The following is an 18260-nucleotide window of genomic DNA, read 5'->3' on the forward strand; positions in this document are numbered from 1 at the left end:
AGTCTGAGAATGAACCATTTATCCCAACTCTCTGCCTTCCGTTAGATAGCCAATCCTCCATCCATGCCAGAATATTACCCCCAATCCCGTGATTTTTTATCTTAAGCAATAATCTTTTGTGTGGCACCTTGTCAATTGCCTTTTGGAAGTCTAAATACACTACGTCCACTGGTTCCCCTTTATCCACCCTATATGTTACTTCCTCAAAGAACTCCAGCAAATTTGTCAAACATGACTTCCCCTTCATAAAACCATGCTGACTTTGTCCTATTAAATTATGATTATCCAAATGTCCTGTTACTGTCTCCTTAATAATGGACTCCAAAATTTTACCTACCACAGATGTTAGGCTAACCAGTCTATAGTTTCCAGCCTTCTGTCTACTGCCCTTTTTAAATAAGGGTGTTACATTAGCAGTTTTCCAGTCTGCCGGGACCTTTGCCGAGTCCAGGGAGTTTTGGAAAATTATTACCAATGCATCCACAATCCCTACCGCCACTTCCCTCAAGACCCTAGGATGTAAGCCATCAGGTCCAGGTGATTTATCCACCTTGAGTCCCATTATTTTACCGAGTACCACTTCCTTAGTGATTTTGATCGTGTTTAGCTCCTCCCCCCCTTTAGCCCCCTGTTTGTCCAGTGTTGGAATATTCTTAGTGTCTTCTACTGTAAAGACTGATGTAAAATATTCATTCAGTGTTTTTGCCATCTCCATATTTCCCACCATTAATTTCCCGGTCTCATCCTCTAAGGGACCAACATTTACTTTAGCCACCCTTTTTCTTTTTATATAACTATAAAAACTCTTACTATCTGTTTTTATATTTTTTGCTAATTTACTTTCATAATCTATCTTCCCTTTCTTAATCAATCTTTTTGTTATTTTTTGCTGTCTTTTAAAGTTTTCCCAATCCTCTATCCTCTCACTAGATTTGGCTACCTTATATGCCCTTGTTTTTTAGTCGAATACTATCCTTAATTTCTTTACTTAGCCACGGATGGCTGTCTTTTCTTTTACACCCTTTTCTTCTCAGTGGAATATATATTTTTTGGAAGTTGTAAAATAACTCCTTAAATGTACACCACTGATCATGTATCGTCTTACCCTTTAATCTATTTTCCCAATCCACTCTACTCAATTACGCTCTCATACCTTCATAGTCTCCTTTATTCAAGCTTAGCACGCTTGTTTGAGATCCAACCTTCTCACCCTCTAATTGAATATGGAATTCAACCATGTTATGGTCACTCATTCCAAGGGGATCCTTTACCAGGACATTTTTAATTAATCCTGTCTCGTTACACAGGACCAGGTCTAAGGTTGCACCAGTCGCTGAAGGTAAGCATGCAGGTGCAGCAGGCGGTTAAGAAGGCAAATGGTATGTTGGCCTTTGTAGCGAGAGGGTTTGAGTACAGGAGCAAGGATGTCTTGCTGCAGTTGTACAGGGCCTTGGTGAGACCACACCTTGAATATTGTGTGCAGTTTTGGTTGCCTTATCTGAGGAAGGATGTTCTTGCCATGGAGGGAGTGCAGCGAAGATTCACCAGACTGATACCTGGGATGGCAGGAATGATGTATGAGGAGAGATTGGGTCGACTGGGTTTATATTTGCTGGAGTTTAGAAGAATGAGAGGGGATCTCATTGAAACTTATAAAATTCTAACAGGACTAGACAGACTAGATGCAGGAAGGATGTTCCCGATGGCGGGGGAGTCCAGAACCAGGGGTCACAGTCTAAGGATAAGGGGTAAGCCATTTAGGACAGAGATGAGGAGGAATTTCTTCACCCAGAGAGTGGTGAACCTGTGGAATTCTCTACCACAAAAGGTAATTGGCGCCAATTCATTAAATATATTCAAGAAGGAGTTAGATATATTTCTTAAGGCTAAAGGGATCAATGGATATGGGGAGAAAGCAGGGATAGGGTACTGAATTTGGATGATCAGCCGTGATCTCATTAAATAGCGGAACAGGCTCGAGGGGCCGAATGGCCTACTCCTGCTCCTATCTTCTATATAATCTATGTAATCTTTAACATAGTAAAACATCCCAAGGCGCTTCACAGGCGTGTTATAAAGCAAAATTTGACTCCAAGTCACATAAGGAGATATTAGAGCAGATGACCAAAAGCTTGGTGAAAGAGAGGTTTTAAGGAGAATCCTAAAAGGAGGAAAGAGAGGCGGAGAGGTTGAGAGGGGGAATTCCAGAGCTTAGGGACTTGACAGCTGACGGCACAGCCACCAATGGTGGAGCGATTACAATCAGGGATGCTCAAGAGGCCAGATTTAGAGGAACACATATCTCAGAGGCTGTGGGGTTGGAGAAGATTAGAGATAGGCAGGGGCGAGGCCATGGAATGATTTGAAAACAAGGATGAGAATTTAAAAATCAAAGTGTTGCTTAACCGGGAGCCAATGTAGGTCAGCGAGCACAAGGGTGATGGGGGAATAGGACTTGGTGCGAGTTAGGACACGAACAGCAGAGTTTTGGATGACCTCAAGTTTACGGAGGGTGGAACATGGGAGGCCAGCCTGGAGTGCGCTGGGTTAGACATGTCTAGAGGTAATAAAGGCATGGATGAGGGGTTCAGCAGCAGATGCACTGAGGCAGGGGCGGAGTGGGGCGATGTTTCAGAGGTGGAAATAGGAGGTCATAACGATGGTGCGGATATGTGGTTGGAAGCTCATTTCAGGGTCAAATATGACACCAAGATTGCGAACAGTCTGGTTCAGCCTCAGACAGATGCTAGGAAGAGGAATGGAATTGGTGGCTAGGACTGAAGACAATGGTTTTGGTCTTCCCAATATTTGGTTGGAGGAAATTCCTGCTCATCCAGTACTGGAAGTTGCACAAGTAACCTGAGAATTTAGAGATAGTGGAGGGGTTGAGAGAAGTGGTGGTGAGTTAGAGCTGGATGTCGTCAACGCACATGTGGAAAGTGACGCTTTGTTTTCCGATAATGTCGTCGAGGGGCAGCGTGTAGATGAGAAATAGGAGGGGGGCCAAGGATAAATCTTTGGGGGACACCAGAGGTAACGATGCAGGAGCGGGAAGAGAAGCCATTGCAGGTGATTCTCTAGCTACGATTAGATAAGAATGGAACCAGGCGAGTGCAGTCCCACCCTGCTGGACGGCGGTGGAGATGCGTTGCAGAAAGATCGTGTGGTCAACCGTGTCAAAGGCTGCAGACAGGTCAAGGAGGACGAGGAAGAATAGTTAACCTTTGTCACAGTCACAGAGGATGTCATTTGTGACTTTGATAAGAGCCGTTTCGGTACTGTGGCAGGGCGGAAACCTGACTGGAGGGATTCAAACATGGAGTTCCAGGAATGATGGGCACGGATTCGGGAGGACACAACACGTTCAAGGACTTTGGAGAGGAAAGAAAGGTTGGAGATGGGGCAGTAGCTTCCAAGGCCGGAGGGGGGTCAATGGTTTTTTTGAGAGGGGTGAGGACGGCAGATTTGAAGGAAAGGGGGACAGTACCTGAGGAGAGAGAACCGTTAACAATATCAACTAACATAGGAGCCAGAAAAGGAAGTTGTGTGCTCAGCAGTTTAATGGGAATAGGGTCACAGGAGCAGGAAGTGGCTCTCATGAACAAGATGAGCTCGGATGGGCACGAGGAAAGGAGAAACTGGAGAAAGGTGCGAGTTCAAGGCTAGGGCGGGGGGGATCTTAGAGGACATTTGGCCCGGTGGGCTAGGGGAAGGAAGGGAAGTGGCAGAGGCAGCTGATCGGATGGTCTCAATCTCACCACACAGACTGCAGCGGTTCAAGGCGGCGGCTCACCACCACCTTCTCAAGGGCAATTAGGGATGGGCAATAAATGCTGGCCTTGCCAGCGACGCCCACATCCCATAAATTAATTTAAAAAAAATCTTGGTGACAAAAGTCCATGAGCTCCTTGCACTTGTTAGAGGTGAGGGTGGAGGAGATAGGGGAGAGGAGTTTAAGAAGACGGTTTGCAGTGGAGAAAAGAAGCCGGGGGTTATCTTTGCATTCCAGGATGATCCTGGAATAGTGAGCAGCTTTGGCAGATGGGAGCAGGATCCAATTGTACATTATGTGGTCCAGCCAGATCTGGCACTGAATGGCTAAACCAGTTGTCCTCCATATCCGTTCAAGTCTGCGACCCTTGGGCTTAAGGGAGCGGAGATGAGGGCCTTACCAGGGGAATGGCCAGGGTGAGAGAGAGTAATGGTTTTAATGGGGACTAGGGCGTCAAAGTTGCTGGTTGAGCAGATCGCTGCAGAAATGTCTGGTGAATGGAGGACCAAAGGCTAGACAGTTGGGATTTTGAAAGTGCAGTTGTAAGTGAGTTGGGAGAATTTTTTCCAGGGGTGGAAGTAGGGTTGGGAAGGGGGATGTGGATGGAGAATGATACAAGGAAGTGGTCAGAGATGGCTTTATCTGTGACTGACATGATGGGAGTAGCGAGGCCACATGAGATGGTAAGGTCAAGGAGGTGGCAGTGAATATGGGTTGGGGAGTTTACATGGAGGGAGAAATTAAGGGAGGCTAGGAAGGCAGTGAACTTGGAGGAGGGAGAGCATGATGAACTGAGATAGAGGTTGAAATCACCAAGGATGAGAAGTTGCTCGGTGCACAGGCTGAGGGAGGAAAGCAGTGAAGATATCTCAGTGAGAAACTTTTTATGGTACTTGGGTGGGCAGTAGAGAACGAGGATTTTAAATGAGGATTACATAGGGTGCGATGCTCAAATGAGGAGAAAGTGCCAGAGGAGTAGGGACAGACTAAGGTGTGATTTGGTGATAAGAGCCACACTGCCACAATCTGGGCGGGGCAAGTGGTGGAAGATATAGCCAGGCAGGGAGGCTCCATTTTGAGGGAAGGTGTCATCACCCCTCAGCCAGAAGACCATGATGTCGATGCAATCATCCACAAAAAACTCATGGATGACAAGGGCCTTGTTCACAAGTGAATGGACATTCTGGTGGGAGATGCGGAGAGGGACGGTGATAGCTGATCCGCTGCCAGAGTCCATAGGGTCAGCACTGGAAGGAGCGAGTTGGGCGGGGAGGAGATTGGTAAGATTAGCCCCCAGCAGGCACGCTGGACAGGAAGGTTGGCAAGAGAGTAGGATGGGGCAGTTGGGGTTGCTGCTCGTAGGGAGGCAGCGACGAGTGCCTCGATAGGCCCTTCGGGGATGCCAAGAGAGGCACACAGGGAAGCTGTATGCTTATCTAAATGGGAGTCAAGCCTGGGACAGCAGCAGGAGAGTAGGAAGGTCAAAGAGTCATGAAGGGTTGGGGTAGGGATTTGGCAGGGCAGAGTACCCGAGAGGGGAGAAGTGAAAGAAGGCATGATGACAGACGACGCAGTCAAGGAGGGATAGAGAAAAAAGAAAAGGTAGGAGGGAGGGGGGAGAGAAAAGAAGCGTCAGCCAAAATGTCCACGTTAATGAACACAGGGAAAACTCAAGTTACATAGGCCTGGTTACGTAGCAATTATTAGGATACATATGTCCTATTCCAGATGTGAAAAATATTGATGCAACAATTCTAAGAGTGTGAGTAACTTTCACCTCTTAGTATGAAATGGGAGTTTCTCTCAGCCAGGATGAGACAAACTGTAAAAATTGAAACTGCATAGGATTTCAGATTCATTAGGAGGCTCCAAATAGAAAGCTTATTTGAGAAAAAGACCAGGTTTTTAAAACACAAGATAAAATTGGATTATTAGAATAACATTTGACAACAGATCATCTGTTTAAAATGTGCTTTAAGTGTTGCCATATATTGTCACTGACTTATTAAAGGGCTAGGGAGCAATAACTTGGATTCATACCCACCCAACGTAATCACAGAATCACAGAAACCCCACAGTGCAGATAGAGGCCATTTCGGCCCATCGAGCCTGCACCGACACATATCCCACCCGATCCCCGTAACCCCTACACCAACACATATCCCACCCTATCCCCGCGTATTTAATCCCCCTAGCACTAAGGGTCAATTTATCATAGCCAATCAACCTAACCCGCACATCTTTGGACTGTGGGAGGAAACCGGAGCACCCGGAGAAAACCCACGCAAACACGGGGAGAATGTGCAAACTCCACACAGACAGTCACCCGAGGCCGGATTCGAACCCGGGTCCCTGGCGCTGTAAGGCAACAGTGCTAACCACTATGCCACCGTGCTGACCACTGACCCAGTGTAATTTCCAGGAGCAGCTTCTTCGAATGTTTTGAGTGAGCTCTAAGCATTAGGAATGCCTCCGATTTGGTGCTGACCAATGGAGGAGTGGGGGTAGGAAATAGTGCATTGTTGCAGGACAAGAAATCACTGGCATGATGTGGTACTGTTGATTAGAAACGAGATGCACATTGAGAGAGTGGAATCCTTTTGTTGCTGTAGGTGGTAGTAATGGGAAGAGAGCATGTTGGGCCATATGGATGCAATATATGACTGCCTGGACCTTCAAGAATTCTGCCATTCTAGAACTGCAGCGCCCTGTCATGCCATGAGGAAAATGATGGCCCAGATTTTGCATCGAGAATAACGGCAAGGCTAACAGCGTCACCGTTATGGAATAAATCGGACAGCAACTTCCATAGTCCGCAGTGAAACATGGAAATCCAGAAGTTGCTATCTGAGTTACCCTGCTCCTCCACAGCAGCGCTATAACAGTACCAAATCCATGCAAGGGCGTGAAGTTGCTGTACCTACCCACTAGTTATCCACTAAATACGCCAGAAAAAGTTAGGGCTGGCGCATTCAGGTTTAAGTGAATTTTTAACACCTTGGTAAGCAATGTTCCCTGTAAGCTGCTTGGCCGCGCTGCTGTGCAGCGCTCCAGGGAACCCACACAGCTAGCTTTTCAATGTAAAAGCCGTGCAGGGCCAAAAGGGTAATTCCAGTGGTAAGTTATAATTACTGCCAAACAACCTCTCTGGCACTGAAAATTTAATTTTACAAGTATGGAGTCTCGTTCCTTCAGAATTTAATTAGTGTTGGAGATTTAAAAAAAAAAATTCAAACTTTTTTTCTGTCTCTTTTATCTCCTTTCCCTCTCTTTATTTCGCTTTCTGTACATAACTTTAGAATGAATTAAATCTAAATTATAGTTCCTGGTTTAGTCTCTGCGTGTCTCAGGATTCATCAATCTGATTGGTTGAAGAGACATGCTGTTGCTTCCCTGCTCACGTATGCCACAGATCCCCTGTAGAGGGCCCCGCACTAGAAAGGATCTCTAGGAACCACAAGTTGCCGCTCAAAAGCCTGCATACAGTCTGTGGGCAGCTGTCAGCATGATGAATAGCGAGTGCCGCTGACCGCAAAATCCGGGCAGATGAAATTGCTTGCCCTAGCCAATGATGTGTTCATGTCTTGCTTGTTGTATCTGCATAGCTGAGCGCCTAAAGATAGTGATATCTCCAGTGACAGCTTGATATGAACCTGCTGCACAAAAATTATGGGTGGTTGTGACTTTGATGGCAATTGGTTGTACTGTGGTGGAGGTGCTCTCTACGTCAGATTGCTGCATATGATGTAACTCAGTCATGGATTTCTTTTAAATTAAAACTTTCACAGGAATGGCTCTTTGGACAATTGCAGGCATGTGAGCATGTGGCAGTACAGCTTGGTGTGTGGATACCAGTGGGTGGGAAATGCAACTCCAGCGCTGCCTGACCTTCCTCTGTAGCATCACATCTTCTTCCAAAAAGCAAAGATACAGAGAATTCCCAGTGGGAAAACACTGTGCCCTATGGGAACTGAAAAATGGCAGCCCTGCAGTAAATGACTAATAAAAAGCTATTTGGCCATAGAAAAGAAAATCTAAAAAAATGGGTCAAATACAACCAATACACTGCTAGTATGAATGTGGCTATTTGGCTCTTATAATGCTCTTCTGCCTTCTCCAGAGTTTAACAATCTTGAATTCAGGTTCTGTATCGACGAGACAAGGAAACACCACAAATGATGAAAAATGGAGCTCATCGTGTAACGTTCACTTCATTTGCATGGAGCTGCTCAGAAACGGGTAGCTAGATGAAAGTGAGGGAACAGAAATTCACCTAAAGGGCTACAAGTGTTTCAGAAAGGACAGAGTAGGTCAAAGGGGAGGTGGTGTTGCTATTTTTATCAGTGAGAATCTAACAGCTAGAATAAGACTTGATATTGCCTCATCCAGTACAGCTGAGGCTATCTGGGTTCAATTGGACCAAGCTCACAGGCAGGGACTAATTATCGGCAATTGTTATAGGCCCCCGGGTCAGACACCTGAATATGATGAGTTATTACGGAAACAGATTGCAAATGCTTTTAATATAAAATGCCACCTTTGTCTGATGGGCGATTTAAATTTTCCTGGCATTCAGTGGCACGATGGCTTACCCGCTGTTGTGGTGGGAAGTGCAGCTGAAAAATTTGTCGAAAATATACAAGACTGTTTCCTGACTCAACATGTCAATGAATTAACTAGGGAAAATCATATATTAGATCATGGCAGGATTTTCATTGGGCCGTGGAGGTGGGATTGGAGGCGTGTGGGGGGTTAAAATCCCGAAATCGGGGGACACGAACCCATCCCGCCCCCAACCTGCCAGTTTCAAAGGAGGCGGATACCCGACCCGCACTGGGACCCGCCTCCCCGAGGCAGGAAGGGGAATTAGTGCCAATTAACTGCCTGTTAACAGGTAGTTAACAGGCAGTTTTTAGCCTAATCCCTATTTTTATTGTTGAAGTGTGGGATTCCCGACGGCTCCAAACCACGCCAAGTTAGCGAGGCAGGCTGAAGGGCTTGGAGGGGTCGAGATGTCCGGTGTTCAGGTGAGTGATGGGTGCATGAGTGCAGAGGTAAGTGTGTTTGGTGTGTTTAAAGAAGTTTTACTTACCTTTACAGCCTTCCTTCCTTCAGGTCTTGGGAGTCCCTCATCTCACCGGCACAGAAAGCAGAATGGCCGCGAGCTGTCAAAAATTGCAGCATTCAGCTTTCTGTTCCGGAGAGATCTCTAAATCATCCTGAGTGGAAGGAATTAACTTAGGAGTACAGATTGTCAGTGTTTGACAGCTTCAAACAGCTGTCAAACGCTGATATTTCATCTGTCAAAAGGTCTTGACAGATGAAATATCAATCTGTGACGTCACCTGTTGCCGGGTGGCCCTTAATTGGCCTGCTGAGCCCACTGGGCGGGCTCAACAAGGTCAATCAAGTCAAAATCGTGTGGGTTGGCTACAACTCAATGGAGGCGGGACTACAACCCCGAAAGTTGTAGTCCCGCCTCCTCAATGAAAATCCAGCCCCTAGTGTTTAGTAGTGAGCCTGACCTCGTGTCGGACCTCCATGTGGGGGAACATCTGGCCAATGGTGACCATAACATTATACGGTTCCAATTGGCTAGTAGAACTAAAGGTACTGAGAACCTGCAACTTGTACCAGATTTCAGAAGAGCAAACTTCACCAAAATGGCAGATGATTTGGAACGGGTAAATTGGCTAACCTTACTGAGTGGTGATGAGACCGAAGTAGAATATAAATGGAAAGTTTTTAAGAACAAGATAAAAAATGTGGAAAATAAATATGTACCCAAAGTCAAAAGAAGGAAATGTGGTAAGAAAATGCCAAGGTGGCTGACTGGTTATGTACAAAGACAAATAAGATGTAAACGGGAATGTTTCTATAAATTAAAGACATTTAATACTCAACTAAACAGAGTTGAGTACAAGGAACAACTAAAGAAAACAAAGGCTGCTATTAGATCAGCAGAAAGGCTAATAGAAAACAAGATTGTAGACAACTGTGGAAGTAATGGGAAAAGCTTTTTCACAGAGTCAGAGAACTATCAAAGACTGTATTGGGCCATTGAAGGGTGTTCAAGGACAGGTTACAAAGGACTCACTGGGTATGGCGGAAATATTAAATGAGTACTGTGCATCGGTCTTCACCCTTGAAGATGATGCTCAACTATTAGAATTTAATAATGTTGCTAACAAAACTAGTATTAACATAGATGAACATATTTTTTTGAAAGAATTAAGAACTTGAAAATAGATAGAGCAGCCAGGCCAGATGACATCCACCCGAGGGTCCTCAGGGAGATGGGACATGTGCTGTGTGAGCCCCGAGCCTGTATTTTTAATAGCTCACTGCACTCTGAAATAGTTCCTGTAGACTGGAAGGAGGCTAATGGAGTCCCCATCTTTAAAAAAGGTGACAAAATGAACCCGGGTAACTATAGGCCCATTAGTTTATCAGTAATTGGTAAAATGATTGAAAGAATCATTAGGGATGCAATATATGAATACTTGGATAGAGAGGGACATATTAGGGACCCCCAACATGGCTTCATAAAAAGGTCATGTCTCACAAATCTAATTGTATTTTTTGAAGAAGTTACAAAGTTGGTAGATGAGGGAAGTCCAGTAGCCACTGTCTACTTAGATTTCCAAAAAGCTGTTGATAAGGTACTGCATAAGAGGCTTCTCTATAAGATCGAAGCCTTTGGTATTAGTGGTAATATACTGAGCTGGATTCAGAACTGGCTGGCAGGACATAGGCAAAAAGTAGTTATCAGTGGATTTGGATCCGTTTGGAGACCGGTCACCAGTGATGTCCCGCAAAGATCAGTGTTTGGACCATTGCTCTTTACTATTTTTATTAATGATCTGGATCTTGTGTTGGGGGCTCAATCTGCAAATTTGCAGATGATACTAAGATCTGTAGATGATGTTCGTCTGCTTTAGGCAGAACTTAATGTGTTGGGAGATTGGGCTCAAGACTGGAAAATGATGTATAACGTAGATAAGTGCAGTGTTATGCCTGTGGGCAGGGCAAATGCTCAACATCCATACACCCTTCAGGGGAAGGCGTTAAAGATGGTGGAGATAGAAAGAGATTTGGGAATTCTAGTGCATATATCCTTAAAGGTACATGAACAATGCTGTGTAGTGATTGATAGCGAGAGCAAATAGGGTGTTGGGGTGTATCCATAGGACAATTGAGTACAAGACGAGGCATACTGTTTTGTCCTTGTACAAGACCTTAGTCAGGCCGCACTTGGAATATTGTGACCAGTTTTGGTTTCCTCACATGGTGGGTGATACTGGGGTTTTGGAAAGGGTGCAGAGGAGGGCCATGAGACTAATTCCCAGTCTAAAGCATCTAAATTATCAAGATAGGCTAAAAGAGTTGGGTTTCTATACCCTAGAGAAGCATAGACTTAGGGGGGATCTGATTGAGGTTTATGAGATAATGAAGGGAATAGATTATGTTCCAGCTAATAGTTTATTTCAATTAAATAGGTTAGGCAGGACCAGGAGTCACAAATTTAAGTTGTATAAGGCTAGATCTAGGTTAGATGTCAGGAAGTGGTTCTTTTCCCAGAGAATAGTGCCGTCTCCTGTGGAGAACGCAGATTCGCTGAATTCCTTCAAGCGAGAGCTGGACCTGTTTCTGGCTGGGGTGGAGATCACCTCTTACAAAAGGTAGGTACTGCAGGGAATTCAGGGCCAGAGTGATCTCCTGGACTAGTTTCGATCGCCTAGATGGGTCGGAGAGGAATTTCCCAGGTTCTTTCCTCCCAAATTGGCCTGGGTTTTTTATCTTTTTTTGCCTCCCCCAGGAGATCACATAGTTTTGGGTGGGGGGAGTGTATATATTGTAATACACAAGATATCGCAATTATGTGGGACAAGCTCAATGGACCAGATGATCTTTATCTGTCCATCATTGTTCGAATGTTTGTATGCATCCGCAGAAAATGAGATGGGCATAAGTAGCTAGATTGTCACCCTATTTCCTGATTGGCTGCATCCTATCGAAAAATCTAGGTTTATATCTTGGAAAGCTATTCAACTGTAAGGGGCATCAAGCAGAGACCAATCCTGTGTGCACATGCAACTTCCAGCAGGATTCACTCATAGTGATCAGGAACAGGGGCGCGGAGCTGATCTATACCTCTTCTAGCCCCTACTTAGATTAGGCAACTCTGCATAGACCAGGGATCAAAGCTTGGACTTGCCTGGGTGATGATGCTGCTTGAAGTTGAAAAGAGAAGATATTAAATAATGTTGCTTCCTGTATTTACAGTCGGTAATGTGATTGCATTTCTGAAAGTGCTAATACTTACCTTAGATTCTTTCTTGTGGCCTCCTGCAAGCAGTTTCATCACCACAATATTAGGTTTTGCAACCTTCAGAATTCTATTTACCTGAAAAACAAATTCCATGTCACAGAAAAAAGTCAAATATAGGCTGGAAAAAACAATAATCAACATGCACAACCCAATAAAAAGGGCATATGGAATATTGGGCATTAGTATATTGTATAGTGCACTCTACAAGACAAATACAGCAAACATTTGGCCTCCGTTTATAATACCACCGATAAAAATACTCTGCTTACTAAAACACAGATGAAACCAAAGTAAGCCACTTGAGCAGAAACAATGGGACCTCCATTTACAGTTCTACAAACCCAACACACACAAAATGTAAAACTGCCATCAGTTATCTCAAAGCATCAGCAAAGTGATGGAAGGTGCTGTCGACAGAGCTATCAAGCAGCACTTACTCACCAATAACCTGCTCACCGATACTCAGTTTGGGTTCCGCCAGGAACACTCGGCTCCAGAACTCATTACAGCCTTGGTCCAAACATGGACAAAAGAGCTGAATTCCAGAGGTGAGGTGAGAGTGACTGCCCTCGACATCAAAGGCAGGATTTGACCGAGTGTGGCATCAAGGAGTCCTAGTAAAATTGAAGTTAATGGGAATCAGGAGGAAAACTCTCCACCGACTGGAGTCATACCTCGCACAAAGGAAGATGGTTGTGATTGTTGGAGGTCAACCCAGGACATCGCTGCAGGAGTTCCTCAGGGCACTGTCCTAGGGCCAACCATCTTCAGCTGTTTCAATGACCTTCCCTCCATCATAAGGTTAGAAGTGGGGATGTTAGCCGATGGTTGCACAATGTTCAGTTCCATTCGCAACTCCTCAGATAATGAAGCATTCCATGCCCGCATGCAACAAGACCTGGACGACATTCAGGCTTGGACTGATAAGTGGCAAGTAACATTTGTGCCACACAAGTGCCAGGCAATAACTATCTTCAACAAGCGAGAGTCTAATCACCACTCCTTGACATTCAATGGCATTATCATCACTGAATACCCCGCCATCAATGTCCTGGGTGTTAAGTCTGTGTGTCCCAGTTATGCTTATTATAAATCACTGGACACAGACCACAAGAATAACTTTAACAGGTCTTTACTATTCGGAGGTCAGGGCTGAACTGCCCAGCAAATCCCTACACAACGTTTATATACCGGTGTGGTCACCACCGGTATTACAGTATACAGCAGCCAAGAGAAAGTAGTACATCTCTTAAGGTAGTTCTCTTAAGGTGGAACAGGTTACATACACCACAATCCTCCCTTTTTAGCTTAACAGTTATATCCCCATTTAACATAACATAATAACATATAGATATATATATATATATATAACTTCATGCAAAACAGTTCAAAGATTCAGTCTCTGAGGAGGCCTCCTGATTCGAGTTGGATAACGCCTTTCAGGGGTCTCGGATTCTCGTTGCTGGGGTGACTCATCTAGTTGATCTCTTATGGATTGGACATCATCCTCAGGTACATTCACTTCTGAGGTAGATGCTTCAGGTTCACTAACTTCTTCCACGGTTGTCTCTGCCGTAACCCTGGGTTCGACCCTTGTTCTCGATTCTACCAGTTGGTCAGCATGACGCCGTATTACATTTTCACCAATATCTACCGTGTACATCAGGGGTCCTTTTCTGGCCCGAATTGTTCCAGATTGCCATTTCTCGTTTTTATAGTCCCGGGCTAACACTGGTTGTCCTATTTCGAAACTCCGAGTGGTCTTGTTATTTATATGCTGGAACTGTTTGTTTTCAACTTCCCTCCGCACATTTGGTTTTAACAAGTCCAACCTGGACTGCAACCTCCTGTTATAGAACATCATGGCAGGACTTTGGTTTGTCACTGCATGAGTGGCGTTTCGATATGCCAGTAGGAATTTGTCCACCTTGTGTTGTAGTGGAATCTGATCTTCGCTCATGGCCTTTATTGCTTTTTTGAACGTTTGTACAAATCTCTCGGCCAACCCGTTTGTAGCCAGATGATATGGGGCAGAGGTATAATGTTTCACCCCATTCTTCTTCATGAATTTCTGGAATTCTTCTGACACGAACTGCGGTCCGTTGTCTGAACATATTTGTTCTGGCAATCCATTTCTTGCAAATATCATTCTTAGCACCGCGATCGTCTTTTCCGAGGTAGTGGTAGTCATCTTAATCACTTCTGGCCATTTAGAATGTGCGTCCACCGCAATTAAAAACATGGAGTCCATGAATGGACCAGCAAAGTCAATATGTACACGTTGCCATGGGGTTGAAGGCCATTCCCATGGATGCAGCGGTGCAATCGGAGGTGCATTTTGCACTTTTTGGCACCCTGAGCAGCTTTTCGTCAGATCCTCTATCTGTTGGTCGATACCCGGCCACCACACATAAGCCCTAGCAAGGCTTTTCATCTTGACTTCCCCCCAGATGACCTTCATGCAGTTCCTTTAGAACTCTCTCTCTTAACTTAGGAGGAATAATCACCCTTGTTCCATACATCAATGTTCCTTGACAGACGGACAGCTGTTCTCGTCTTGCTGAGAATGCCGGTAACAGTGGATCACCATGTGCTGGCCATCCCTTCACTGTCACTTCGTAGACCCGGGACAGTGTCGGGTCGTTCCTGGTTTCTCTTTCAATACTTGCATTGGTGACTGGTAAACATTCGATGATGGTCGAGTGAAATAACTCAACAGGGTCAACCGTCGGTGCCTCCTCCTCTGTAGGTAGTGGCAGGCGCGACAGCCCATCAGCATTACCATGCTGCTTTGTACCTTTGAATTCGATCTGATATTGATGTGCCCCTAGGAAAAGGGACCATCTCTGGAGTCTCTGTGCTGTCATCACCGAAACACCCTTCTTAGGGTTAAAAATGGATACTAACGGCTGGTGGTCTGTCAGAAGCGTAAACTTTTGGCCCTGCAGGTAATGATTAAACTTCTTTACTCCCCACACAAGGCTGAGAGCCTCCCTATCTATCTGAGCATAGTTGCGCTCAGCGGAGGTCAATGATCTGGATGCGAACGCGACTGGCCTCTCCAGGCCATTTGGCAACTTGTGTGAGAGTACTGCCCCAATACCATATGGAGAAGCATCACAAGCCAAATGAATAGGCAGCGTTGGGTTGAAGTGAGCCAACACTTCCTCTGAGGTGATCAATGCCTTGCTTTTGCGAAAGGCCCTCTTACAGTCCTCGCTCCACTTCCATGGTACTCCCTTCTGCAAAAGAGCGTTCAGCGGGTGCAGCACCGTGGATAAATTTGGCAGAAACTTATGGTAATAGTTAATCAACCCTAGGAACGACCTCAACTGGGATACATTATCTGGAGCGGGAGCCTTCACAACAGCTTCGATCTTGTCAGGAGACTTATGAAGCCCCTCCTGGTCAATGACATGACCACAGTACGAGATCCGCTTCTGAAAGAACTCACATTTCTGGCGATTAACTCGAAGTCCATATTCTTTCAATCTGGTGAGCACCAGTTCCAAATTTGCAAGGTGTTCCTCGTCATCATCTCCTGTAATCAGAATATCGTCCAGGTAACATTGTGTGCCTGGAATTCCCTGTAATACCTGCTCCATGGCCCTCTGCCAAATTGCTGGAGCCGATGCCACTCCAAAAACCAGTCTATTATACCGGTACAAGCCTCTATGCGTGTTGATCGTGAGATACTGGCGTGACTCTTCCTTAACTTCCATCTGTAAGTACGCCTGCGCCAGGTCTATCTTGGTGAAGTGTTTCCCGTCAGACAACGAAGCGAAGATATCCTCAATCCGCGGAAGCGGATACTGCACCGTGTGAAGCACCGGATTAACAGTGATCTTGAAATCTCCACAGATGCGAACCTTCCCCGGTTCCCCCGGCTTGTTGCTCGACGAACGCTTCATGACGGGGGACAATGGGCGTGGCCCACTCACTCCAGTCTACCTTAGACAGTACTCCTGAACGTTCTAGCCCTTCCAGCTCAGCTTCCACAGCAGGTCGTATAGCCCTGTTCCTGGGACTAGGGACAGGGTACCTGGAGGGGTGACCATCAGGGAAGACCAGGTGCAGAAGGTCACGGAAGGAGCCTCGAGGAGGGGCGGTTGGTGAGAAGGTCACGGAAGGAGCCCCGGGAGGGGCGGCTGGTGAGCAGGCCCGGGAGTTGGGCTGAAGATTGTCGGACAGGAGGAATGGTGGAAATGGAATGGCGGCGCGCACAGATGCAGCGGCTTTGCTTCTCCCAGGACGGTGCTATTTACGTTTAATGTTAATGTTATTTGTACTGGACTCATGGGAGCTTGCAAGATCACATTTCGTTGTTCATGTACTTGTGCATTGTACAATGACAATAAAGTTGAATTATTATTTAAAAAAATAAGGTACCGGTCTGGCTTTGAAAAATTTCGGGTTTGCATGTTCTTCAACCTTGATGTTTGCCGTAATTCCTCTCAGTGTTCCCAGTCCCTGTTGGAACACCTATTTAGCATTGTCCAATATTCTGGACAATCGGTTAGGTTTGACATCTTTTTTACCGGAATCTACCGTTAGTGCTTTTAAGGAATGCCAGTCCATATTTATTTTCCTAATCCACTCCCGTCCCAGTAGTGGTGGACCTCCCTCAGGTAGCACATATAAGTCCATTCCTCGGCTTTCTTTGCCCTTGTGGACCACCTTTACCTCTATCTTCCCGATGGGGTATACTCTTTGCCCCGTTATGTTTTCAATACAATCTCCGTATCCCGTAGGGGAATATGTGGGAATAACCTTTTGTAATCTTGCTTATTCATGACCGTCAATGCCGATCCAGTGTCCAATTCCATCTTCACTTGGACTCCTGCTATCTGAAGTGTGACCCAGATTGTTTGGAGGTCTGCTTCATTACCAACATTGTGTACTCTTAGGCTACCCAGTTCATGGTTGCTGGAGTCTGAATTTGACTTCTGTTCGTTCGAACTGTTCTCTGTCACCTTGTGTACCTTTCTGTACTTTTCCTGCGGTGACTTTTTGTTGCTGGTCTTCTTTCCTGACCGGCATACTTTAGCTATGTGACCAAGCCTGCCACATTTTCTGCATTCCTGATTTTGGACCAGCACTGGTTCTGATCGTGCGTTGTCTTTCCACAACGATAACATTTTACTGTACCCAAGACCATTTGATTGGTGCTGAGTTCCGGTGACCGTAGCTGCATTTCCGCAGTGCCTCTCGCTGCGGCTTCGTGCGATGCTGCAATAGTGACAGCTTTATCAAGCGTAAGATCATTCTCCTCAAGCAGTCGCTTTTGTGTTCCTTCTTTTAACAATCCACACACAAATTTATCTCTCAGCGCATCTGCTAGTTCTGTTCCAAACTGACAGTACTTCGATAGCTTATGCAGTTCAATTAAAAATTCAGCATTGCTTTCGTCTTTCAGCTGCGTTCTTCTGTAAAATTTAAATCGTCCCGCTATCATCAGCGGCGTGGGGTTTAAATGATTTTTCAGGACAGTAACAATATTCGCGAAAGTCTGATCCGCTGGTTTATCTGGTGATAGAAGGTGCTTCAATAGCCCGTATGTCTTCGCACCCATTGAGCTTAATAAGGTAAGTGCTTTCTCATCATCTGGTACCTTATTTGCTTTACAATAAACTTCCATGCGTTCTACATACGTGGTCCAATCTTCGATATCGCTATCAAAGGTATTAATGTTCCCATGTTTAGGCATCCTTGCAAGTTTTAAAATTTTTCTTTTTCTCAAAATGGCGGCTTCCCGCGCTTGTCTTCTTCCCCCGCCTACTAAAATGGCGGTCTTTCCCGCGCTCGTCTTCTTCCCCTGCCGACTACAATGGCGGATTCCCGCGTTTGCCTTCTTCCCCCGCTGGCTGCAATGGCGATTGCCGTGCTGCTGCCGTTCTCGCCTCCCCAGCGGTTCTCAATTCCCCGACGCTGCTTTTACTCCCCTGCGGTTCCCGTGGGCATTCACGCTTCCCCTGCTGTTGCGCCTCTCAGCCCCACATGCAGCCCGGTCCTTTACACCGGCTGCGTTTGAGTTGTCCGCGGCTCTCGTGCCTTAAGCTGCCCCAGTCGCTGCGCCTCTCGGCCTCGATTGCAGCCCAGCCCTTTTCACTGGCCGTGGTCGAGTTCTCCGCCCTTTTTCCTCCGTTTTCCCTCCCC

The 18260-nt window shown here is 45.8% G+C and overlaps 1 protein-coding gene across 2 annotated transcripts in view; it reads right to left on the reverse strand.

Moving 5' to 3' along the window:
• naa35 (N-alpha-acetyltransferase 35, NatC auxiliary subunit) overlaps positions 1 to 18260 on the reverse strand; it is a 124845-nt gene that overhangs the window by 4700 nt on the left and 101885 nt on the right. For both annotated transcript variants that reach the window (XM_085985206.1, XM_085985204.1), the window contains one exon: positions 12099 to 12179. In XM_085985206.1, the coding sequence (XP_085841332.1) occupies positions 12099 to 12179 (81 nt within the window). The remainder of the gene's footprint in view (positions 1 to 12098; positions 12180 to 18260) is intronic.

Source organism: Somniosus microcephalus, chromosome 1, assembly GCF_052327205.1.
Source record: "Somniosus microcephalus isolate GS21.2 chromosome 1, FLI_Smic_1.0, whole genome shotgun sequence".
NCBI classification, from domain to species: domain Eukaryota; kingdom Metazoa; phylum Chordata; class Chondrichthyes; order Squaliformes; family Somniosidae; genus Somniosus; species Somniosus microcephalus.